Here is a 27110-nt window from a genome sequence, read left to right as displayed (position 1 = left end):
GTTGGCATCCAATACATTGCATTACCGCCCCCAACTGGGTTATAATATAGATTCATTAAACTTTGATACAAAATGGGAAAAGGAACAACAAACTAAACCTTCCAACTAACCCTTCACTCTTTAAAAATCCACTACCCCATTCCACTACTTTGACCCTATCTTCACCTGTACCCAGCCAGCCAGCCCAGCCAGCCCAGCCCAGCCAGCCACACCATGCCAATGGCATGCCAACCACCAATCAAAACACCCTGTAACTCTTCTGAAGTCAAATCTCGTACACCCAAACACTTCTCTGCAGCTGCCACCACAACATCTATGTTCTGTGATTTACATTCTATTTCTGCAGTATGGTTGACATTCATTGTAATGAATGCTAAGAAGCCAACCTTACTGAAACATATATCACTGGTTGGCCTCTTGTCCCTGGTGGCATCAACAATACACCGCCCACTTCACATGACGATGACATCATTCATACCTATATACATATACGTATACTGAACAAAAATAATATACAGATGTCTCAAGTTTTGAGGGACGGTGCAATTGGCATGCGGATTGCAGGAATGTCCACCAGAGCTGTTGCCAGAAAATGAAATGTTTATTTCTCTACCATTCTCTACCAATGTAATTTTATAGAATTACGTCCAACCTGGCCTCACAACTGCAGACCACGTGTAACCACGCCAGCCCAGGACCTCCACATACAGCTTCTTCACCTGCGTGATCGTCTGAGACCAGCCACCTGGACAGCTGATGAAACGGAGGAGTATTTCTGTCTGTAATAAAGGCCTTTTCTGGGGGAAAACTCATTTTGATTGGCTGGGCCTGGCTCCCCAGTGGGTGGGCCTATGCCTAGTCATGTGAAATGCATAGATTAAGGCCTAATGAATGAATTTATTGACTGATTTCCTTATATGAACTGTAACTCAGTAATATCATTGAAATTGTTGCATGTTGCATTTATATTGTTGATCAGTATACTTAGTTGAATGCACAAGCCCTGTGACAAACCAGAATACTGGTGATCGGCAGTCCGAGTATTTTCTGTGACCCCGATCATTTGACTCAGTTCACCTGAAATAGCTATTCATTTGGCTCCCAAACGGCTCTTTGTTCAATAAGGTTTAGATATTGAAAACCCATCAACAAATTGTCCATCTCTAATTTGAAGCCTAAAACGTTGCCTACCTGCATGTCAGATAGTGATATGTGAGTTCAAATATACTTTAACCTGACCAAATTATTAGACCTGAAAGCATTTATAATAAACACACTGAGAGGAGCGTGGACCAGAATGAGTCTCTCCTCACTATATCGTTCCGACACTGAGGATTACCATCTTCAGATGGTGTTTTTGTGTCTGCAGATAATCGATGTACGGCGCTCAAAAAGCAATAACAGTAACAGTATGCGAATCAGGGAGCCAAATTAACGTCTCTTTCACATATGTGATTGGGCGATTCCCCATGTTCACTGAAAAGAGACGTTAAAAAACATGTTATTTCATGAACAACCCATCAGTACAGTATACAGTATACTAATGAAGAAAACTGGAAATGTCTCTATGCATAAGAACGACTGCTAAATAACCAAAATGAAGTAAATGTCAGGGTGGCAGCGTAGCCTAGTGGTTAGAGAGTTGGACTAGTAACCGGAAAGTTGCAAGATCAAATCCCAGAGCTGACAAGGTACAAATATGTCCTTCTGCCCCTCAACAGGCAGTTATTAACCCACTCTTCCTAGGCTGTCATTGAAGATAACAATTTGTTCTTAACTGACTTGCCTAAAAGTACAAATAAAATAAAAATAGTGGTACTTTCATCTTCATTCTTACATGATAATCTATTGATTAAAGGTAATGAATTTGCTGTTGATATGTTGATAAGTTTATTACTACAATTTAGGTTTAGGTTTACAATTACCCTGAATAGGTTGGTTGATTGCTTGTTATGCTAGCTACATATTGTAACGTGATATGCGAATGCGACTAGTGTAGCTATCCCTTGGTCATGACCGAGTCCCATTATACACATAAGAGTCTTTGGATGAAGGTGTCCTCTGAATGGGGGAGTTTTGCCCCAACACCCAGTCTGGCCCCGACACCCAGTCTGGCCCCAACACCCAGTCTGGCCCCGACACCCAGTCTGGCCCCGACACCCGGTCTGAACATTAACACTCAACGTTGGCAATACTGTTTTAGAAGCATAAGGACCTTTTCTTTCAAATCAGGGAGAAAAAAAATAAATAATAAACTTAAGGTTAAATTGATACACTTTTATAGGTTTAGTTTTCCCAAACGGCCATATCTACATGTTACAGCAACAGAGGGACCACCTGCGCTAAGTAGCTATCTAGCATCCCACTGAACACCTGTGAGTTTGAAGGCCGCCAGAAATGTGTTGTCACGGAAAAATACTGTCGGCTGCAACTGTGATAAGGCCTGGTTGAAACAGTAGACAGCAGTGGTGGTAGGTGATGTTTAAGATGAGGGAGGACAGTCTTTTTTATTGAGCATGGCTTCATTTCTATTAAAGCCTTTTGGATGACTGTCATTCATATCCCATTCACCCAGCTCAATTTAACATCAATAGATTTAGACTACTACATGATACTCAAATTTCCCTATACCCATCATGAGATTGCTACAACCTAGCCTGTAAATTAAAGTTTACAACGTAAGTGCACAGGTCGAGAGAAGGTGACAGACAGTGACACATTCAATATCGCCTTGCACTCTCTTGCCTGCATCTAGCTGATCTAGGGTGTAATCATTAGTCCAAAAGTTGCAAACGAGAGCTTCTATTCAACAAATTCAAGTATGCTTATCCATTGTTTTTGATTTGTTACATTTGCTTCCGTTTAAGAAAGGTTTTTCAACAGAATCAGCGGAATGAATACACCCCTGGTCACACACAAACACAGTAGACTTTCATAGCAGACACATACACACAGCATGATCATTTTTCTCATTGTAGAATTCCTTCTCGCATCCATGCACTCTCCTCCACTCACCATTTCCCTTCGCTTGTGGACTTCAGCGCACAACACATCAGCTGTCTGTGACCAGGTGAAAAAACCTTTCCAAGCCAAACCTTCATATCATAAACACTAACTGCTACACCCAGCCTACATCGTTAAAAGTACTAGCTAACGTCATAGCTAGTCAACATAGCTACTAGAACTAACACGTTAGTAAACCCTCTATAATCAAGTAATTGTGAACAGCAAGCAGTTTAGTAGTTACACCGGCAGGCCCCTGTGGCAATAAATGTATAAAACCTAAAGCTTACCTCAACTTGGAAGAGTTCCAGTGTTGCATATCCATAGCCAGCTAGGTAACATAGCATCTGTTTGAGCCTGGCGTCTGAGTAGGCTAGCTAGCTGCAATCGCTAGCAAATTGAAAGTGAAAAAAAACAATATATATAGCTAGCCCTCTCTCACGCTCTCATGCTTTAAATAAATAAATACATTTGTATAAAACTGTTCAACTATCATCTTTCTCTCTGTTTTTGCGTCGACTGCTCACCAAATGAATGCACTGCAGTGCTAGCTAGCTGTAGTTTATTATCTGATCCTTTGATTAGGTGGACAACATGTCAGTTCAGTAACATATTAGGTCCTTTGACCTTGAGGAGTAACAGCATGCTCCTTAAGAGTACTTATCTAGTTGTAGCTAGTGCAAAGCACCAGTAGGAATGTTTCAACAACCTTTACTTGGCAATACTTTCTTTGTTTTCAATTCGGAAGAAACGTGTCTCATAAATGTTTGTGTGCAGTTGCAGGTGGTACTCCAAAAATCTGAGAAGATGCAAGAAGCATTTTTCACTCGATATAAAAAGTGTATTTAATATTTTTCAGAACATTCTCCATTTTTTTTGCAGTACCACCTGCAAATGCACACAGACGTTTATAAGAGACAATATATTCCCGAATCCAGAACGAAGAAAGTATCACCAAGTAAAGTTTTGTCGAAAATATCCTGATTATGGCTGAACAGCAGCCTATGCAGAGGAGTTTACATGGTTACATGGTTAATATTATGCCATGTTCTCTGCAGTAATGTGTTGGCAACAAGAGTGAAGTTTGTGTTGACATAAAATAGCCTTCAAGGTTTTGAAGTGATATGCTTAAATGACTAATTAACATTCTCTCTGATTGCTGACCGAAAATAGAGGCAGCAGTAATCTTGGCCAGAAGTTTGAAGTAGGACAACGTGGATTTGTAGAAGGATAGGCTACTTCTGCCCAACGCTCAGTAAGGAGAAGGATAGGCTAATTCTGCCCAACGCTCAGTAAGGAGAAGGATAGGCTACTTCTGCCCAACGTTCATTAAGGAGAAGGATAGGCTACTTCTGCCTGACACTCAGTAAGGAGAAGGATAGACTACTTCTGCCCAACGTTCAGTAAGGAGAAAGATAGGCTACTTCTGCCCAATGCTCAGTAAGGAGAAGGATAGGCTACTTCTGCCTGACACTCAGTAAGGAGAAGGATAGACTACTTCTGCCCAACGTTCATTAAGGAGAAGGATAGGCTACTTCTGCCTGACACTCAGTAAGGAGAAGGATAGACTACTTCTGCCCAACGTTCAGTAAGGAGAAAGATAGGCTACTTCTGCCCAATGCTCAGTAAGGAGAAGGATAGGCTACTTCTGCCCAACGTTCATTAAGGAGAAGGATAGGCTACTTCTGCCTGACACTCAGTAAGGAGAAGGATAGACTACTTCTGCCCAACGTTCAGTAAGGAGAAAGATAGGCTACTTCTGCCCAATGCTCAGTAAGGAGAAGGATAGGCTACTTCTGCCCATTGCTCAGTAAGGAGAGGATAGGCTACTTCTGCCCAACGCTCAGTAAGGAGAAGGATAGGCTACTTCTGCCCAATGCTCAGTAAGGAGAAGGATAGGTTACTTCTGCCCAATGTTCAGTAAGGAGAAGGATAAGCTACTTCTGCCCAATGCTCAGTAAGGAGAAGGATAGGCTACTTCTGCCCAATGCTCAGTAAGGAGAAGGATAGGCTACTTCTGCCCAATGCTCAGTAAGGAGAAGGATAGGCTACTTCTGCCCAATGCTCAGTAAGGAGAAGGATAGGCTAACTTCTGCCCAATGCTCAGTAAGGAGAAGGATAGGCTACTTCTGCCCAACGCTCAGTAAGGAGAAGGATAGGCTACTTCTGCCCAATGCTCAGTAAGGAGAAGGATAGGCTACTTCTGCCCAATGCTCAGTAAGGAGAAGGATAGGCTACTTCTGCCCAACGCTCAGTAAGGAGAAGGATAGGCTACTTCTGCCCAATGCTCAGTAAGGAGAAGGATAGGCTACTTCTGCCCAATGCTCAGTAAGGAGAAGGATAGGCTACTTCTGCCCAATGCTCAGTAAGGAGAAGGATAGGCTACTTCTGCCCAATGCTCAGTAAGGAGAAGGATAGGCTACTTCTGCCCAATGCTCAGTAAGGAGAAGGATAGGCTACTTCTTCCCAACGCTCAGTAAGGAGAAGGATAGGCTACTTCTGCCCAATGCTCAGTAAGGAGAAGGATAGGCTACTTCTTCCCAACGCTCAGTAAGGAGAAGGATAGGCTACTTCTGCCCAATGCTCAGTAAGGAGAAGGATATCTCAAGGAGGTCAATTTATATTCATTTTGAAGTGAACGTCAGATGAGGCCCAAATAACTTGAGTGTAACAAACAAACATTTCAATCTACACCAAATGTAAATGTGCATTTCTAAACCGAGGATTATAATTTTATTGCTCTTAAAACATGAGAAACATTGTACAGACAGAAGAACACAGTGAAGACAAGAGTATTGACAAATAAATAAAAGTAAATAAATAAGTGCCAACAAACACAATGGAATAGGCCACGGAACATAGGTCCATTATGTTATGGAACAGAGACATATTCACAGTTTGGCAACAATGCAACTCAACAATGACAACCACACAAAATATTTCTATATTAACATTATGTCAAAAACAAAATGTTTGAAAACATTTCCAGGTGGTCATGATGAGAGAATGCCGTTTGATACTGTAAATATTTAGTTTTTATAAAAATAAACATGTCCCATGCTTTATACTCATTATATAGTCTTAAAATATACGTTTTTGCTATTAGTTTTCTATGGAACATAACGACTATAAATTATACGGTACAGACATGTTTTCAATTTTTTTTTTTACAAAACAGTGAAGAATTTGGAACCAATCTTCACATTGTCAGTTAGTGGGATAATTTAAAAGTGTTTTCCTGGCTCACAAGTATTCCAACCGTTTTACAATATTTACATCTCAAGTGTAGAATAATACAACTCCGCGTAAAGAATTTCCATTTCAAAACATTACTGCAGTAAGTAGCCTCCTCATATTTTTGTGGATGTATATTCTTTGTTTCTCACTTCAATAAAACTAGTCGTAACACTGAATCTGCCACCACCATTGGTATCTTGACCGTTCTACTTCTTGTATCGTCAAGAAGAAATGTAGAATTGGGGAAACATGCGAGACAGTAGTGCAGTGAAAGAAAACACATGGTATGAATAGTACCTTAATGTCAGAGTCTGAATAGTTTCAGTTTCGGTTGAGGTTAGCAATAGGCTGTTTGATCTCCGTGGTTTGACAACAGGATGAGACAGGAAGCCGTTTTCAGACAGAAAACACAGGTGTCAGTTTTATTAAAATACATAGAAAACTACTTTGTGTGTGTGATTTATATATATCTCCTGTATTGTGTGATTTATATATATCTCCTGTATTATGTGATTTATATATATATCTCCTGTATTGTGTGATTTATATATATCTCCTGTATTGTGTGATTTATATATATATCTCCTGTATTGTGTGATTTATATATATCTCCTGTATTGTGTGATTTATATATATATATATCCTGTATTGTGTGATTTATATATATATATCTCCTGTATTGTGTGATTTATATATATCTCCTCTATTGTGTGATTTATATATATATATATATCCTGTATTGTGTGATTTATATATATATCTCTTGTATGGTGTGATTTATATATATATCTCCTGTATTGCACAATGGACAACAGCACATAGAGAGCAAAAAGTATAAACCCATTGAATTGTTTGTGACACAAAATCCTGTAAAATGATTTTAGAGAATAATATAGCAACTTGAATCTCTTATAAGATGAAATAGTTTATAAAACTGAAGGTGTATGATGTGACGTTTGTTTTCTAGCTCAATGTTCAGTAGGCTGAATGTAAACAAAACATGAACTTAGATCATGTGTGAGCAGGAGCAAATGCTGAAGGTTGTGCAAAAGTCTAAGGCTAAGCTTGCTAAAGTGGATCTCCCATATACCTCATCTCGTTTACAAGAGGCGAGGTGCAGATTTCATGTGGACTGTGATCGTTGTGTGTGAGAGTGTGTGTACTGTGTGTATGTGTGTGTGTCTCAAACCAAGACAGCAATGTGAGGTTTACTACAATTTATACAGTAGAGCGGGGCTGCCTTCCTTCATGAAGAACATTGATCCTACCCAGCTGATTGGTTAGCCGCTAGTGAGTTAGCGTTTCTGCTACATCTGCCCCAACCTGTGGTGTTATTCTACAGGTGAGTAAATGGGCCCCATGTCTGTTTTATAGCAACCCAATTCAAATGTGTGGATTTTACAATCTCGCAGAGGTACCATTTTCAACAATGTGAATGTGATGTATGTGATATTGTTGAGGTGCATGTCATGATACTTTCCAGATGACCAACAGAACTCATTCTGTGACAACAGTTAGAAATGTAACAAACAAACAGGTCAACTACTTACCCAGGCTTTGGACTACCTAATTCACAGAATTCGCTACTTTGACATTCTCTGTGGTATTTTTGCCCAGAGCACATTAAAATGTCTTAAGATTTATTACAGGTGTATTACTCTTTATATTTGTTATACTCAAATTCATTTTAGATATTATTTTAATTATATTTTTTCTCCACAAAATGGTATACTTTGCTAAAAAGATACAACTCAAATATACATCGAAAAGAATAAGAAGGATCTTTGAAATGTGAGAGTTGACATGGAGGAGTGGTTAGCCCTGTTTTTCACCCAGCGTTTCAGAGGTGTAGGTGCATGCACCTTTTGTACATAGGTGCCCAAGCGTTTGTATTTTATGCTAGAACACTACAGGGCCACTCTGCAACTGCCACAGCCCCTGGAAACGCATCATGGAGCAGTTGCATTGTGATGGATGGATCATTGCATGTCCTGTAAACAATAAATAACTAATGGACGTTGAGAGTGTGGTCCCAGTCACCCACACTCCCAACTGTCATAAATAATTATTCACTCACTTCCCACAACTTTGTCTCTACTGGGCGGGCAGGGTTTTCATTGGGCGCGAGAGGGAGCCCATGTTAGTGGTGGTTGTAGTAACTAGGGGACTCACGCTCTTGTTAGGCAGACTACTGGAGTGGCCCATAGCATCCTCGGCTGCACGCAACAACAAAGTGTAATTGATAGCAACCTCTTCAACCTTCCGCAGCAGCTGCAGCCTTTGGGCCTCTGAACGCACCCCTCTAACCAGCTTGATGAAGGTCTGAGTCAGTTCGCAGAGGACCAGGAAGCTGGCCGTAACAACGCTCAGCATGCGCGTGGGGCTCTTCTCGACGCTCGCCACCCGTCTGCACGCCGCCCTGAACTCCTTGAAGCGCACCGCCAGCTCTTGTTTGTACTCGGCAATCCGGGACGGCTGGAGGCGTGATTCGTTATCCACCTGGGGAATGTTAGCGCACTGTCGCAGGATGGCTAGCAGCTCATTAGCATCCAGCTGGGCGTTGAGGAAACCGTCCGGCAGGCTGAACGTTTGCCCTTGCAGGGACTGGACCCTCGCCAGGCTACCCTCCAGAGTCCCGCAGGCCCGGAGGTCAATCTCCTGTGTCTGCGGTTCCTCTTCTTCTTCCTCTTCCTCTATTTCTTCCTCCTCCCCGCTGCAGCCCTCAGCGTGGAGAACCTGGAGGGTTTTGCTGATGACGGGCAAGGTCTGAGAGTCCAGCTGCATCCCAGGCAGGACCTGGAGGGGGATGGAGTAGGAAAGCTCTTCTTTCTCACTGCTCTCGTCCGCCTCCTCACATTTCCTGTAGCAGAAACAGAAGGAGCAGCACTTCTCCCTGTCGTCACTGTCCTCGCTAGGCAGCCCCAGCAGCATCTCAGTCGGCGCCCCCTCTTTGCTCTCCCGCAGCAGCTCTTCTCCCTGGACGAAGAACACTCCTTTCTTCCCCTTCGCCGCTGCAGCAGCCGTGTGAGTTTGAGTTTGATTGTGAACAGGCTCCACGGGCGTTGGAAGCCTCAGTCCTGTGGCCCTCACTCGCTCCATCTCCTTCTCCAGGCTCTTGGCTTTGGGTTTGACCTCAGCGTAGAGTGGCGTGCCTTCAGCGTTGTCCACCTCCCCGATGCTATAACGCCTCTGGAGTTTCTTGTACTGCGGAGCGCCCATGCAGTCTGGTGTGCGAGAGGTGCAGGTGGGCAAGCAGGAAGCCTGCTCCCCCCTGGGTTCCCGTGACTCCAGACTGGTTGAGCGGATTCGGGTGGTTTTGATCTCTAAGGTCTGAGGTCTCCTCGGACCTCCCTGGGAGTGAGGGGTTTTGGAGGTCGCTGGAGGGGTCTTGGAGAGGGATCTCTCTCTGCCTCTATGTTGCTGTGGCTCCGCAGTTGAGCCGACCGGTGTATCAGGCAGTCGGATGCCTCTGCACATCCTCTTGCAGTCGCAGCTGCGGCGTTGCTCTCGGGAGATGCCAGGGGCTTTTAGCACAGGACTTGTACGGAGCTGGCAAGCACAGGGGGTGCCTGAGGGGACTGGCGAGGACCCCTGGGGTAGGTACTCTCCCCCGGATGACTTGGGCTTCAGAAGTTCTTCCAGGAACTCTAACTCGTACTGCCGGACCTTCTGGAGCTGGGCTCTGCGCTCGTCAGTCTCCCGACGAATCCGAGCTGGGAACGTGGCTGACAGGAGGTTCTTGATACTGAGGAAGGGGGCACTACGCGGGGCCTTCCCTTTACCACCACCCTGCTTCTTGCTGTCAGCAGATGGAAAAGTGGAGACCTTGTCCACAGAGCAGGTAGGGTGTGTGGAGTCTCCCAGGAGAGATAATGTCTTCGAGGGGCATTTCTGTGGCTCAGCTTGAGCTTTACCCTGGGACCTCTCTGCCTTGGCCTCTGCTGCTTCCTTCCTCTCAGCTTTCACAGGTATGTGTGGGGACTGGGTGTACTTTTTTGGAACCTGGGGGCTGGGCTTGACCAAGACGGGGTCTGCTCCTGCTCCTCCTGCTGCTCTCGCTGTGATCTCTGTGCTGCTAGCCAGTTGGAGGCCTTTGGACCGAAGATGCTCATCGTCTGTTGGGGAAGAGGAATGGAACACCACCACCTTCTGGGATTGTGGATCCTTTGGTCTTAGCTGTGGCCCGGGTTCTCTCACTGGGCACGTGCAGAATAGGTCATCAACTGGCAGGAGGTCATTAGAGCTTGAAGGCTTGATGGTCTCGCTAGAGGCAGTCTCGGCATCTTGGCACATGTTTGTGGGGCAAATCTTGGCGGAGGCAGTTCTGTCTACAGCCAATAGAATAGGTAAGGCTTTGTTGGTAGGGTCCGGACTCAGAGGCGCAGACTTCTTCCCCTTGATCCCTGCAGAGAGATTGGGGCTTAGTTTTCCCACAGCAGAACAGGGTGACCTTTGATCCTTGCCGACCTTGGGTGCCTGCCCTGGATCGGACACTTTCAGCTCCTCAGGTGACTTTGCAGGACGGTCTTGCGTGCACGCTTTGGTAGGCTCTGATTTTGCCTTCTTGCCTTCACTCGGTTCACTCTGCGATGGGTCTTGGGTAACGTTACTCCCCTGCTTCACTGAGCTGAGACCTGGACTGGCAGTCTCCTTAGCAGGGCTGAGCTTTAGGGGAACAGTCTTACTGAGGGTCACTGGCTTCGAGGGGCAGCTGCCGCGGATCTGACCCATGGAGAACGCACCACCCTCTATAGTCTGGGTGGTGCAGCCTGGTATGGCCAAGGGGAAGTCCCTGCGACTGAAGATACGCTCCTTGTTGATATGGTGGGCCAGCAGGTAGGCCTGGTTCTGGTGCTGCTTCATGGCCGACACCATCTCTGAGACGTCTGTCAGCTCTGAGGAGTTGGTCTCGTGCCCTGAGTCCAACGATGACTCAGGCGTAATGGCCGCCAACACGATCAACCCTACGGAAAGAAGGAAACACAAGACACTATCAGGGTCACGAGGAAGACATGAAATATCACAGACAGGTGGAAAGCAGTCATTGATTGTGCAAAGATGGCACATCAAATATACTGTTTCTAAGTACTAACTCATCAAAATCCCTTGATGTTTCTTTTAAAGCTCTGCTAACCGTCTGTGAGTAAAACCTTGTTTTGCATCAAATTGAATTTTAATCAAGACTGAGGGAACACTTGTGTTTCTCTCACTATCAAAATATACAGCACAAGAGACTTTGTTCAGTGTCAAGCAGTGTAAAACAACACGTCAACATGTATTTTGTCTCTGTGTGTTGGGATGCTAAAGCTTTGAACTTGAATAATGCTGTCAAGCCAGGCTCAATTCATCGGGGCGTGGACTCTACCAGGTGTTTGAAAGTGTTCCACAGGGATGTTTACTCCAATGTTTCCCACAGTTGTTCACACAGGAAACTGTTGAGTGTGAAAAACCCAGCAACAGTGCAATTTTTGACAGATAATAGGTGCGCTTAGCACCTATTACCATACCCTGTTCAAAGGCACTTAAATATTTTGTTTTCCCCATTCACCCTCTGAATAACACACATACAGAGTCCATGCCTCAATTGTCTCAAGGCATAAAAATCCTTCTTTAACCTGTCTCCTCCCCTTCGTCTACACTGAAGTGTACAAAACATTAGGAACACCTGCTCTTTCCGTGACATAGACTGACCAGGTGAAAACTATGATCCCTTATTGATGTCACTTGTTAAATCCACTCAAATCATTGTAGATGAAGGGGAGGAGACAATTGAGATATTTTATTTATACATTTTTAATTTAACCTTTATTTAACTAGGCAAGTCAGTTAAGAACAAATTCTTATTTACAATGACGGCCTGCACACATGGATAGACATGGATAGTGTATGTGCATCATTCAGAGGGTGAACAAAAGATTCAAGTGCCTTTGAACAGGGTATGGTAGTAGGTGCCAGGTGCACCGGTTTGAGTGTGTCAAGAACTGCAAAGCTGCTGGATTTTTCATGCTCAACAGTTTCCCAGGTATATCAAGAATGGTCCATCACCCAAAGGACATCTTGCCAACTTGACACAATGTTGGGAAACATTGGAGTCAACATGGGCCAGCATCACTGTGGAACGCTTTCTACACCTTGTAGAGTTCATTCCTCGACGAACTGAGGCTGTTCTGAGGGGAAAAAGGGGTGCAACTCAATATTAGGATTGTGTTCCTAATATTCTGTACACCAAGTGTATAAAAACATTTCAAAGTGCCCTTAGTAGTCACTGAGCCCTAAAATTAACAATTAGCACTAAAAATAGCCCTTGTAGCATGACTCGGCATGTTGACCTGTGGTCTGAGCTGGCTGTTGGGGGTGATGGGGGAAATCCTCTGATGCAGCTAGGGCCTCCAGTGCCTGCAGAGTGGACACCAGAGCATCATCCAGCTCCTGGGCATGGTCCCGTACTGTCCTGGTGGCCACGTTGTCTATCAACGTCACCGGGACATCCTCTGGAGCCGGTACCACTTCCTTGGCAGAGCTCTTGCCTGCAGTTGCCCCAGTTGTAGTGCTTGGACTGGGGATGGAGTTTGGGTTTGGTTGAGACTTCCGTCCTCTCTTGGAGTCGTCTTCATCCGAGCTGTTGTCCCTGAAGCCAGGCGGAGGGTCAGCAATGGCTGGCGGAGGAGGCTGCAGCTTTCTTCCTACTTCCTCCACCTCTTCTTCCTCTTCCTCTTCGTTCCCCGGCGGAGGCAGGGCCATGAGGTCTACTGCACCAGCATCACGGGAGGCACAGGCGCTGGAGCAGTGCTTCGACGAGCTGCCGCTGCTTCCACCGTCTAAGGCCACTCCCTCTGCCCTCAACCTGGCCTTGCAGGAGTCACAGAAGAACCGTGTAGTTCGCTGGGACTGCCCCATGGTTTGGGCTCTGCTCCTGAAGACCACTGAGCTCTCCTGGACGGGGTTCTCTGGCCTCTCGCCGATCGTCTCCGTGCTCCGGGGGATTGGGTCAGACTTGGCACTGGGCCGCTCTGGTACCTCTTGGGAAATTAAGTTCTCATTGATGTCGAGCTCGGGTTCTGCCTGCATTTGGAGCTCCTGCAGCTGTTGTGGCTCCCGGAGATGGACGTGGCATAGACCCAGGTGTTGGGACTCTGCGGGCAGTGGGGCGGTCGCTGTCTTCTGAGACTGGGAACCTGGGTCCCTCGTATGGGATCTTTCCCTCTCATCCCCTCGTCGGTCTCCACTGGGCACCGCTGTGACGCCAGAGCGTGGGTGGGCGTGGTGGGAACCTCTGTAATCTGAGGACAGAATTGTCAGAGCAATTGAGAGGCTGAGAGGTGAGGAATCGCATGGGAGGATGGAGTGGGTCCTTATGGGAAAATAGAGGAGAAGGCTGGTGGATGTTTTTCAGTGATGGATGCTGGAGGCTGGAGTTGGAGGTTTGAGGTAAGTCTGGTGGGATGTTATGGGACGTAGTGGCCTTCCTCTCATGCAGGCAGATGGAAACAGAGCTGTTTGAATATTGTTTGAATATTACATGTTGATTACAGAGATAAAAGCAAGGCAAAACCCCTGAAATGTTACCCTGTGCATGGAGGGAGAGAATAGTCCAATGAAGATGAGACCTCAGGATGGAGATGGGCGACAGCAGAGGTGATCGGTAGCTGTTGATATGGTTTAGGTCCGGATGCACAGATGCATTATGGAGAAGCAGGTGTCAGTCCAGTTGGATTGAGCAGAGTTGGTTGCAGTATAATGGTTTACATGCAATGCCTCACACTTGCAGACACACACAAAAACCTGTAAATGAAATCCTTGAGATGCAATTAGATATGGAGTCAATGGGGGCATTGGATGCTGAGTTTGAATGCTGAGTTTGTATGTTGAGTTTTATTGTTACAAAATGTAGGCAAAGCAAACAGTTTGGAAATGATTTTAACCTTAAATGAAAAATACTTTCAGTTTTTTTTAAAGCTAATAATAATGGATTGTCTGTAACACTTCCTGAAAAACTAGACCTACAGAAACACCATGTATACAAAAGTATGTGGACACCCCTTCAAATTAGTGGACAAATTAGTGGATTCAGCTATTTCGTCCACACCCGTTGCTGACAGGTGTATCACATCGAGCACACAGCCATGCAATCTCCATAGACAAACGTTGGCAGTAGAATAGTCTTACTGAAGAGCTCAGTGACATTCAATGTGGCACCGTCATAGGATGTCACCTTTACAACAAGTCAGTTCGTCAAATTTCATCCCTGCTAGAACTGCCCCGGTCAACTGCAAGTGCTGTTATTGTGAAGTGGAAACATCTAGGAGCAACCACAGTTCAGCCGCGAAGTGGTAGGCCACACAAGCTCACAGAACGGGACCGCCGAAAGCTGAAGCAATGCCAAGCATCGTCTGGAGTGGTGTAAAGCTCGTCACCATTGGACTCTGTAGCAGTGGAAGCGTGTTTTCTGGCGGTCCGACCAACTCATCTGTGTTTGGCGGTGCCAGGAGAACACTACCTGCCCCAATGCATAGTGCCAACTGTAAAGTTTGGTGGATGAGGAACAATGGTCTGGGGCTGTTTATCATGGCTCGGGCTAGGCAATGAAGGGAAATATTAAAGATACAGCATACATTCTAGACGATTATGTGCTTCCCACTTTGATTCAACAGTGTGGGAAAGGCCCTTTCCTGTTTCAGCATGACAATGTCCTCACTAATGCTCTTGGGGCTGAATGGATGCAAGTCCCCGCAGCAATGTTCCAACATCTAGTGGAAAGCCTTCCCAGAAGAGTGGAGGCAGTTATAGCAGCAAAGGAGGGGGGACCAACTTCATATTAATGCCCGTGATTTTGGAATGAGATGTTCGACGATCAGGTGTCCACATACTTTTGGTCATGTAGTATACATTTCTTAAACATCAACATATAGTGTGAATATGCAGTTTCATTGCAAGTCCTAATAAATCAAGGAGGTGACTACTAACATACCTGCCTTGATCATATAAGACTGACCAGGTGTCCGGTAGTAGATGGCTCGTTTGGGGTCCACGAACAACTTGTAGTAGCCGGAGATGAGACAGGCGAAGTTACTGGCATCAGGCCACTCCATCAACAGGACCAGAGGCTGCAGGGGTGGATCATTAAGACTTAGATTCCTTTATTGTCAATTGTACACAAGGTCCAACAGAAATGTGTCTTCTGCTTTAGCCAATAATGTAGATAGATTGGCTTTATCCCAGCCCCTCCGAAACCCACACACACACACATTCATACACAGAGGTTGGAAAGGTTGGAGCAGGGATGGAGAGAAGTTAAGAGACCTCAACAAAGCACTTGACTGTATATTTAATATAATGGCCATACCGGTACTTCAACTTGGTTTATGTAGCAGGTTTGATTTAATTTAATTTCATTTGAAAGGAATTCTTCTGTGCAGTGAAAATCTATGCTCGGTAGCATGGCCTACACATATGATGCAAGGATTTATGGCAAAACAAACACATCTCATTCTATTGAGTTCCACCCTGAGCCTCATAATGTGCTTCTAGATCTACAGTTGTACATGTGTTCAATCTGTCATATACCTTGGCCTCATGTATGGCCACCTCTACGCGGGCAACGCCCTGGTTCTCCCGGTGCAGCTGTATCTTAGCAACGCGACTGAACTCTGTCAGAACCGTGGTCAGGTTGTTCTTTAGGTCGATCACATGACCGATGCCGTGCCGCGGACCCACCAGCAGCGTAGTGGCCGACTGCTTCTCATCCTGTGGATCAATCAGTCAGTAAATCAATTACGTAAACATAAACATGAGCTGTACGTTGACAAAAGAGAAATTCATCATAAAAGAGTGGGACTCATATATGATGTGGGAATACAACATTGGAATGTTCATAAGGGAATGGTAGGCCGTCATTGTAAATAAGAATTTGTTCATAACTGACTTGCATAGTTAAATAAAGGTTAAATAAATAAATAAATGTTGCCATTACTAGTCCGACGGTGTGGAACAGCAAGCCTCCAAAGGGCGGAAGATCGTTGAGCACACGCATGTACTGCAGCTTTCCCTGGAGAGGAGGCACCTGTCAGTAGACACAACACAACACTCAAGGGCCCAGTCTCAATAGTCTCTAGTGGCTTCCTCTACTCGTCTCCTCGATCTGCACTAACATTAAAGAACTGGACAGGTGAAATTAAAACCCTAGCTGGCATCCTTCATTATTGCTTTCACTTATCTTGTGATTTCAGATCAGTGGAGATGAAGGAGAGGAGACGAGGAGGAGAAGCCACTTAATATGGTTGAGATTCACCCAAGGACGACAAGACGGATGTGGTCGCCCTGTTGCTAGCTTCTACTAGTGAGATTCACCCAAGGATGACCATTGGATTTTATACTGCGATACTATACATGTCCTCTTGGGGTCACTGTTTAGCCATGTATTGGGGCACAAGCACACTTTAAATATGTATGGAACTCCACAGCCAGTCAAATCCAAAGATAAACTGCTTAACGGAGAGTGCAAGCCCTCAGATGAAAGGTAGGCTTTACAATGAATCTGAATAACTTAGTGTTATAGCTATGCTGTATCTAGAGAATATTTACGGAAAGGAAGGTCATTGTGTGACAGAGAGGACAGATCACCTTATTGCCGGAGGGAGGCGGATGCTGATAGGTTTTGAGCAGCTGTGACAGGGTCTTACACACATTCTTCTCCTTGATGGTGGGAAGCAGAGTGAGGGGTAGGAAGGGTTCCAGACCCCACTCCTTCCTGGGGAGGGAGAGAGAGAGAAAGAGAGGTGGGAATAGCGAGGAGGGGGGAGAGTAGAGAGCAAGGGGAGAGAGGAAGAAAGAAAGAGAGAGAGAGAGAGAGAGAGAGAGAGAGATGGTATACTCAGTCAGATGCTGACAGCTGTGGGACTATGTCTATATCTCAGGGAGAGACCCCCAGTGAAGACTCGTGGGCTACGTTCCAAATGGCACCCTATTCCTTTATAGCCCTGTGGGCCCTGGTCAAAAGTAGTGCACAACATAGGGAATAGAATGCCAGTTGGGACGCAACCCAACGACTGCTCCTATTCTCTGTCACACTGCAGGATTGACAAGGCTACCCTCAGAGTCAGACTCAGACAGGAGGGAGAACACTGGCTCTTCTCTGTCTGTGTGACTGAATGACTTGACTTGCAACGAATGTTATTTCATTGTATTCACTTGCCTATTATGTTTTTGTTGAACGCACTGACTGTAAGTCGGTCTGGATAGTATCTGCTAAATTAGTCTGTCAGAGTGAATTAGTTATCAGAATTATCTACGCTCAACAAAAATATAAACACATGCAACAATTTCAAAGATTTTACTAAGTTACAGTTCATAGAAGGAAATCAGTCCATTTTTCATTCATTAGACCCTAATATATGGATTTCAAATGACTGGGAATACAGATATGACTGGGAATACAGATATGAATACAGATCTGTTTGTCACAGATACATAAAAGATAGGGGCGTGGATCAGAAAACCAGTCAGTATCTGGCGTGACCACCATTTGCCTCATGCAGCGTGACACATCTCCTTCACATAGAGTTGATCAGGCTGTTGATTGTGGCTTGAGGAATGTTGTCCCACTCCTCTTCAATGGCTGTGTGAAGTTGCTGGAACTGGAACACGCTGTCGTACACGTCGATCCAAAGCATCCCGAACATGCTCAATGGTTGTTATGTCTGGTGAGTATACAGGTCATGGAAAAACTGGGGCATTTTCAGATTCCAGGAATTGTGTAGAGATCCTTGTGACATGGGGCCGTGCATTATCATGCTGAAACATGAGGTGATGCTGGTGGATGACCGGCACAATTATCATTGATAAAATACAATTGTGTTCATTGTCCGTAGCTTATGCTTGCCCATACCATAACTCCACCACCACCATAGGACACTCACAGGGTTGACATCACCAAACCGCTCGGCCACACAACGCCATACACTCTGTCTGCCATCTGCCATCTGACCAGTACAGTTAAAACCGGGATTCATCTGTGAAGAGCACACTTCTCCAGTATTTCAGTGGCCATCAAACGTGAGCATTTACCCACTGAAGTTGGTTACGATGCCGAACTGAAGTCAGGTCTAGACCCTGGTGAGGATGACGAGCATCCAGATGAGCTTCCCTGAGACGGTTTCTAAAAGTTTGTGCAGAAATTCTTCGGTTGTGCAAACCCACAGTTTCATCAGCTGACCGGGTGGCTGGTCTCAGACGATCCCACAGGTGAAGAAGCTGGATGTGGAGGTCCTGGGCTGGCGTGGTTACACGTGGACTGACTGTGGTTGTGAGGCCGATTGGACGTACTGCCAAATTCTCTAAAACAACTTTTGGAGGCGGCTCATGGTAGAGAAATGTGCACCTGTGAAATGATCATGCTGTTTAATCAGCTTCTTGATATGCCACACCTGTCAGGTGGATGGATTATCTTGGCAAAAGGAGAAATGCTCAGTAACAGGCATGTAAATAACTTTGTAAACAAAATTTGAGAGAAATACGTTTTTTGTACGAATGCAAAATGTCTGGGATCTTTAATTTCAGCTCATGAAACATGGGACCAACACTTTACATGTTGAATTTATATTTTTGTTCAGCGTAGTTATCTGGTAGCGTCTGTCAGAGTGATGTAGTTGTCTGGTAATGTCTGTCACTCAGAGTGATCTAGTTATCTGGTAATTTCAGTCAGAGGGATCTAGTTATCTGGTAATGTCTGTCAGTCAGAGGGATCTAGTTATCTGGTAATGTCTGTCAGCCAGAGGGATCTAGTTATCTGGTAATGTCTGTCAGCCAGAGGGATCTAGTTATCTGGTAATGTCTGTCACTCAGAGTGATCTAGTTATCTGGTAATTTCAGTCAGAGGGATCTAGTTATCTGGTAATGTCTGTCACTCAGAGTGATCTAGTTATCTGGTAATTTCAGTCAGAGGGATCTAGTTATCTGGTAATGTCTGTCAGTCAGAGGGATCTAGTTATCTGGTAATGTCTGTCAGTCAGAGGGATCTAGTTATCTGGTAATGTCTGTCAGTCAGAGGGATCTAGTTATCTGGTAATGTCAGTCAGAGGGATCTAGTTATCTGGTAATGTCAGTCAGAGGGATCTAGTTATCTGGTAATGTCAGTCAGAGGGATCTAGTTATCTGGTAATGTCAGTCAGAGGGATCTAGTTATCTGGTAATGTCTGTCAGAGGGATCTAGTTATCTGGTCATTTCAGTCAGAGTGATCTAGATAGTTGGTATGTCTGTCAGTCAGAGTGATCTAGTTATCTGGTAAGTTGGGGATATGACTAAATGTGTGGCCTGAGGGAATTGTAATTTCTTGGTGTCAGAGTAACTTGAGCTCGTGGTTTGAGTGGTTTCTGTTTTTAATATTAGATGGATCCATTATGGATCATTTTGATATACTTTTAGAAGCTCAGCTGGATACCACACTTCTGCACATTAGAGCTGAGACATTTTTAATGAAATATAATGGAATACGGAGACACGCATTTCGGTCTTTGAGGTGACTGAGAGATGAGTCATGCAGCTGAGGGATCCATTTTGTCATAAAACAGACAGACAGACAGACAGACACAAACGCATGCACGCACGCACACACACACACACACACACACACACACACACACACACACACACACACACACACACACACACACACACACACACACACACACACACACACACACACACACACACACACACACACACACACACACACACACACACACACACACACACACACACACTTACTCCACATTCTTGAGGGAGATCTTCTGATTGGGTCTGGCCGACGACACTGTGATGTAGATATGAAGCGCCGCCAGCCGCAGTGTGACATCAGACTTCCAGTCCATGCCGAAGCGCTCTTTGATGACGTCATTGCGACTCTGTGGTGGGGAGGGGGTAATGTCATGTTATTCCGGTTGTACAGTTTTAGGCACAGCGATAACAGAGATGGATGTCCTTGTCAGGAACCTCTTCCAGCAATTTCATGCAAAGGGGCGAGACACAGAGATATTGAAGATGCACTGGTTACTTCATTTATTTGTGTTGGACGTAATGTGAAATTGCTTTTGGTAACATTCTAGAATGCGATGGAGAAGGTCATAATTCTGGAACTACTCATTTGTGCCAGAAGTTCTAATCCTTTTGTTGGCTCAGTGGGCTGAGGGGTTCCGCTGCAGAAAGAACCCCTTGACGATACAAACAGAACCATGAGGTCTGTATCCATGGTATCCCCACCTACATGTACCTGAAGGCTATATCCCTAACTGTAGAGGTACCTGAAGGCTATATCCCTAGCTGTAGAGGTACCTGCAGGCTATATTCCGAGCTGTAGAGGTACCTGAAGGCTATATCACTAGCTGTAGAGGTACCTGCAGGCTATATTCCTAGCTGTAGAGGTACCTGCAGGCTATATCCCGAGCTGTAGAGGTACCTGAAGGCTATATCCCTAGCTGTAGATTTACCTGCAGGCTATATTCCTAGCTGTAGAGGTACCTGAAGGCTATATCCCTAGCTGTAGAGGTACCTGCAGGCTATATCCCTAGCTGTAGAGGTACCTGAAGGCTATATCCCTAGCTGTAGAGGTACCTGAAGGCTATATTCCTAGCTGTAGAGGTACCTGAAGGCTATATTCCTAGCTGTAGAGGTACCTGAAGGCTATATCCCTAGCTGTAGAGGTATCTGAAGGCTATATTCCTAGCTGTAGAGGTACCTGCAGGCTATATTCCTAGCTGTAGAGGTACCTGCAGGCTATATTCCTAGCTGTAGAGGTACCTGAAGGCTATATCTCTAGCTGTAGATGTACCTGCAGGCTATATTCCTAGCTGTAGAGGTACCTGAAGGCTATATCCCTAGCTGTAGAGGTACCTGCAGGCTATATTCCTAGCTGTAGAGGTACCTGAAGGCTAAATCACCAGCTGTAGAGGTACCTGAAGGCTATATCCCGAGCTGTAGAGGTACCTGCAGGCTATATTCCAAGCTGTAGAGGTACCTGAAGGCTATATCCCTAGCTGTAGAGATACCTGAAGGCTATATCACTAGCTGTAGAGGTACCTGCAGGCTATATTCCTAGCTGTAGAGGTACCTGCAGGCTATATTCCTAGCTGTAGAGGTACCTGCAGGCTATATTCCTAGCTGTAGAGGTACCTGTAGACTATATTCCTAGCTGTAGAGGTACCTGCAGGCTATATTCCTAGCTGTAGAGGTACCTGCAGGCTATATTCCTAGCTGTAGAGGTACCTGCAGGCTATATCCCTAGCTGTAGAGGTACCTGAAGGCTATATCCCTAGCTGTAGAGGTACCTGCAGGCTATATCCCTAGCTGTAGAGGTACCTGAAGGCTATATCCCTAGCTGTAGAGGTACCTGAAGGCTATATCCCTAGCTGTAGAGGTACCTGAAGGCTATATCCCTAGCTGTAGAGGTACCTGCAGGCTATATCCCTAACTGTAGAGGTACCTGAAGGATATATCCCTAGCTGTAGAGGTATCTGAAGGCTATATTCCAAGCTGTAGAGGTACCTGCAGGCTATATTCCTAGCTGTAGAGGTACCTGCAGGCTATATTCCTAGCTGTAGAGGTACCTGCAGGCTATATTCCTAGCTGTAGAGGAACCTGCAGGCTATATCCCTAACTGTAGAGGTACCTGAAGGATATACCCCTAGCTGTAGAGGTACCTGAAGGCTATATCCCTAGCTGTAGAGGTACCTGCAGGCTATATTCCTTGCTGTAGAGGTACCTGCAGGCTATATTCCTTGCTGTAGAGGTACCTGCAGGCTATATTCCTTGCTGTAGAGGTACCTGCAGGCTATATTCCTAGCTGTAGAGGTACCTGCAGGCTATATTTTCCTTGCTGTAGAGGTACCTGCAGGCTATATTCCTAGCTGTAGAGGTACCTGCAGGCTATATTCCTAGCTGTAGAGGTACCTGCAGGCTATATTCCTAGCTGTAGAGGTACCTGCAGGCTATATTCCTAGCTGTAGAGGTACCTGCAGGCTATATTCCTTGCTGTAGAGGTACCTGCAGGCTATATTCCTAGCTGTAGAGGTACCTGCAGGCTATATTCCTAGCTGTAGAGGTACCTGCAGGCTATATTCCTAGCTGTAGAGGTACCTGCAGGCTATATTCCTAGCTGTTGAGGTACCTGCAGGCTATATTCCTAGCTGTAGAGGTATCTGAAGGCTATATTCCTAGCTGTAGAGGTACCTGCAGGCTGTATTTCTAGCTGTAGAGGTACCTGCAGGCTATATTCCTAGCTGTAGAGGTACCTGCAGGCTATATCCCTAGCTGTAGAGGTATGTGAAGGCTATATCCCTAGCTGTAGAGGTACCTGCAGGCTATATTCCTAGCTGTAGAGGTACCTGCAGGCTATATTCCTAGCTGTAGAGGTACCTGCAGGCTATATTCCTAGCTGTAGAGGTATCTGAAGGCTATATCCCTAGCTGTAGAGGTACCTGCAGGCTATATCCCTAGCTGTAGTGGTACCTGCAGGCTATATTCCTAGCTGTAGAGGTACCTGCAGGCTATATTCCTAGCTGTAGAGGTACCTGAAGGCTATATTCCTAGCTGTAAAGGTACCTGCAGACTATGTTCCTAGCTGTAGAGGTACCTGCAGGCTATATTCCTAGCTGTAGAGGTACCTGCAGGCTATATTCCTTGCTGTAGAGGTACCTGAAGGCTATATTCCTAGCTGTAGAGGTATCTGAAGGCTATATCCCTAGCTGTAGAGGTACCTGAAGGCTATATCCCTAGCTGTAGAGGTATGTGAAGGCTATATCCCTAGCTGTAGAGGTACCTGAAGGATATACCCCTAGCTGTAGAGGTATCTGAAGGCTATATCCCTAGCTGTAGAGGTACCTGCAGGCTTAATTCCTAGCTGTAGATGTACCTGCAGGCTGTATACATACCTGTATGTAGAGGTACCTGCAGGCTGTATACATACCTGTATGTAGAGGTACTCGAAGGCTGTATCCATACCTGTATGTAGAGGTACCTGCAGGCTGTATACATACCTGTATGTAGAGGTACCTGCAGGCTGTATACATACCTGTATGTAGAGGTACCTGCAGGCTGTATACATACCTGTATGTAGAGGTACCTGCAGGCTGTATCCATACCTGTATGTAGAGGTACTCGAAGGCTGTATCCATACCTGTATGTAGAGGTACCTGCAGGCTGTATACATACCTGTATGTAGAGGTACCTGCAGGCTGTATCCATACCTGTATGTAGAGGTACTCGAAGGCTGTATCCATACCTGTATGTAGAGGTACTCGAAGGCTGCAGGGTCCCTCCTGAGCAGGTCTGCCGGGTCCTTGGGGAAGAAACAGATGCGGAAGAGACACTTCATCCCCTGGAAATACGTCCTGTGCACCACCTGAGGAGAGAGAGGGAGACGGCATGAATAACATCTATATCTTAACAGCTTCCCTCCCAACATAGTTGACAAACACAGCTATTCATTGGACAGTGAGAGTGTAATATATATATATATTCTACAGGATTTTATTTTTATGAGTGTAAACACGAGAACCGGTCAAACTGCAATGGTCTGAAGGGCTTTGTCCTTGGTAGTGATTCTAATTTGAATGTGGTGATACCATTCAATCTAGCCTGGTTGAGCCGGACTCTCCATTGAGCACAGAATTCGGTCTGGTTTAACCAGGCTATATTACACCCACACTGCTCTTTGAATGACTGTAACACAGTAATCAGGAGGAATACAGTAACTGTTGGCTCCCTTACATGTGAGAGCGGCTGGTTCTCCTGCAGCAGGTGTAGTCTCTGGTTCTGGTCCAGCCCACCTGACTCCAGCACCAAGGCAAAGTGCTCGATGTAACGCAGGGACAGGCGGTCCTGCAGGGACGAGATCACATCCTAGAGAGAGAGAAAGAAAGAGAGATGGATAGCATTTATCTCTTGCAGTATTTATAAAATACTTAACTGTCCTCCTGTGTTATGTGAATCTGTGCTATGTTGATTATTCTGCCACCAATACACCAAATGATTTTATTAAGTTATTTTCTCCATTGAGGGCTTCAGAGGTCATTCCCTATCTGCACTATGATGACCTGCCAGAGGAAAATACCACTGTGCCATTTGGGACTATATACTTTAGGGAATAGGGTTCTATTTAGGACTATATACTTTAGGTAATAGGGTTCTATTTAGGACTATATACTTTAAGTAATAGGGTTATATTTAGGACTATATACTTTAGGTAATAGGGTTCTATTTAGGACTATATACTAGGTAATAGGGTTCTATTTAGGACTATATACTTTAGGTAATAAGGTTCTATTTAGGACTATATACTTTAGGTGTCACGGTCTGACCATCGTTCGTATGTGTTTTCCTTGTTTTAGTGTTGGTCAGGACGTGAGCTGGGTGGGCATTCTATGTTGTGTGTCTGGTTTGTCTATTTCTATGTTTGGCCTGATATGGTTCTCAATCAGAGGCAGGTGTTAGTCATTGTCTCTGATTGGGAACCATATTTAGGTAGCCTGTTTTGTGTTGGGTTTTGTGGGTGATTGTCCTTAGTGTCTTGATGTCCTTGTTCTGTGTGTATGTGCACCAGTATTAGGCTCTTTTGGTTTTCGTTACGTTTATTGTTTTGTAGTGTTTGTATTGATTCGTGTTTACGTTTGTTCATTAAACATGGATCGCAATCTACACGCTGCATTTTGGTCCGACTCTCCTTCACCTAAAGAGAACCGTTACATTAGGTAATAGGGTTCTATTTAGGACTATATACTTTAGGTAATATGGTTCTATTTAGGACTATATACTTTAGAGAATAGGGTTCTATTTAGGACTATATACTTTAGGTAATAGGGTTCTATTTAGGACTATATACTTTAGGTAATAGGGTTCTATTTAGGACTATATACTTTAGAGAATAGGGTTCTATTTAGGACTATATACTTTAGGTAATATGGTTCTATTTAGGACTATATACTTTAGAGAATAGGGTTCTATTTAGGACTATATACTTTAGGTAATAGGGTTCTATTTAGGACTATATACTTTAGGTAATAGGGTTCTATTTAGGACTATATACTTTAGAGAATAGGGTTCTATTTAGGACTATATACTTTAGAGAATAGAGTTCTATTTAGGACTATATACTTTAGAGAATAGGGTTCTATTTAGGACTATATACTTTAGGTAATAGGGTTCTATTTAGGACTATATACTTTAGGTAATAGGGTTCTATTTAGGACTATATACTTTAGGTAATAGGGTTCTATTTAGGACTATATACTTTAGAGAATAGGGTTCTATTTAGGACGATATACTTTAGGTAATAGGGTTCTATTTAGGACTATATACTTTAGGTAACAGGGGGCTATTTGGGACTGTATACTTTTAGTAATAGGGTTCTATTCGGGACTATGTAGTTTAGGTAATAGGGGGCCATTTGGGACTGAGCCACAGTGTATTCTTCACTCTGTTCCTTGTGGCTTCATGAGCAATGTCATGAGTGTTGTTAGTCTATGAACAATGTGTGTGTGTGTGTGTGTGTGTGTGTGTGTGTGTGTGTGTGTGTGTGTGTGTGTGTGTGTGTGTGTGTGTGTGTGTGTGCGTGTGTATGTGCAGCCAGTGACCTATTGTAACAGTTAGTTTGAGTACTGTAGTCTCCTAAATGGAAGGGTTGATGGTGGATGAATGTCCTAGCAGCAGAGATGGAGATGCATTCACCTTGAATCACAGTGGTGCAGAAACAAACTGACTGTCTGCTAAAACAAAACAAGGATAAGCTGTATGGGCAACAGTGACCAAGGATTACAATGACAACAATCTGATGCAACACAAAGTGGATGGGGAAATAAATAGTCATTTCAGTCAGGTGGAAAGTCATTGTCACTATACGGCGTAAATGGTACAATTGAATGGAAATGTACACGTTATTCACTGAAGAGATCTGGTGTGGCGTCCTATAGTGCAATTGATTGATTTGCATTTTACATTTGAATGTGATTCCATTTAATTAGGCCACAGTAGAGCTCTTTTACCCCTCTCTTTCTCGCTCCCTCACGTTCTCTCTCTATTCATTTCTCTCCATTTATGTCCCTCCCATTTCTCCCTCCATTTCCCTCCCTCCCCCTCCCTCCCTCCCTCCCTCCCCCTCCCTCCCTCCCTCCCTCCCTCCCTCCCTCCCTTTCTCCCTTTATGTCTCTCCCTCCCTTTATGTCCCCCTCCCCCTTAAAAAAAATATATATATATATACATATCCATTTCCCCTTTATATCTCTCCCTCCCTTTCTCTGTCCTTTCTCTCTCTCTCTCTCTCCATCCATTTCTCCATCACGCTCTCCCTCAATGAACTGGAAAATACATTTCTGAAATCTAATATTGTGTCTTAATGGTAAGAGATATCAGAGTCGTCTCAGAGCCTGACAGTGAGAGTCTGGCAGTGTCTCCTGACAGTGAGAGTCTGACAGTGAGAGTCTGACAGTGAGAGCCTGACAGTGTCTCCTGACAGTGAGAGCCTGACAGTGAGAGCCTGACAGTGAGAGCCTGACAGTGAGAGTCTGACAGTGAGAGCCTGACAGTGTCTCCTGACAGCGAGAGCCTGACAGTGAGAGCCTGACAGTGAGAGCCTGACAATGAGAGCCTGACAGTGAGAGCCTGACAGTGAGAACCTGACAGTGAGAGCCTGACAATGAGAGCCTGACAGTGTCTCCTGACAGTGAGAGCCTGACAATGAGAGCCTGACAGTGTCTCCTGACAGTGAGACCCTGACAATGAGAGCCTGACAGTGAGAGCCTGACAATGAGAGCCTGACAGTGAGAGCCTGACAGTGTCTCCTGACAATGAGAGCCTGACAGTGAGAGCCTGACAGTGTCTCCTGACA

At 44.9% G+C, this 27110-nt stretch overlaps 1 protein-coding gene across 2 annotated transcripts in view; it reads right to left on the bottom strand.

The window, feature by feature from the left end:
- Nucleotides 1-5714: 5714 nt before the first annotated feature.
- Nucleotides 5715-27110, bottom strand: part of LOC118376614 (FERM and PDZ domain-containing protein 3-like) — a 282169-nt gene continuing 260773 nt past the window's right edge. For both annotated transcript variants that reach the window (XM_052515692.1, XM_052515699.1), the window contains 9 exons: nt 23999-24130; nt 23511-23630; nt 20003-20139; nt 16861-16987; nt 16211-16300; nt 15805-15984; nt 15209-15344; nt 12570-13520; nt 5715-11204 (listed from right to left, as the gene is read on the bottom strand). In XM_052515692.1, coding sequence (XP_052371652.1) covers nt 8335-11204; nt 12570-13520; nt 15209-15344; nt 15805-15984; nt 16211-16300; nt 16861-16987; nt 20003-20139; nt 23511-23630; nt 23999-24130 — 4743 coding nt within the window. In that variant the 3' untranslated portion in view covers nt 5715-8334. The remainder of the gene's footprint in view (nt 11205-12569; nt 13521-15208; nt 15345-15804; nt 15985-16210; nt 16301-16860; nt 16988-20002; nt 20140-23510; nt 23631-23998; nt 24131-27110) is intronic.

The sequence above is a fragment of the Oncorhynchus keta genome, chromosome 4, assembly GCF_023373465.1.
Source record: "Oncorhynchus keta strain PuntledgeMale-10-30-2019 chromosome 4, Oket_V2, whole genome shotgun sequence".
NCBI lineage: Eukaryota > Metazoa > Chordata > Actinopteri > Salmoniformes > Salmonidae > Oncorhynchus > Oncorhynchus keta.
This window is presented reverse-complemented; position numbering and strand designations above follow the sequence as displayed.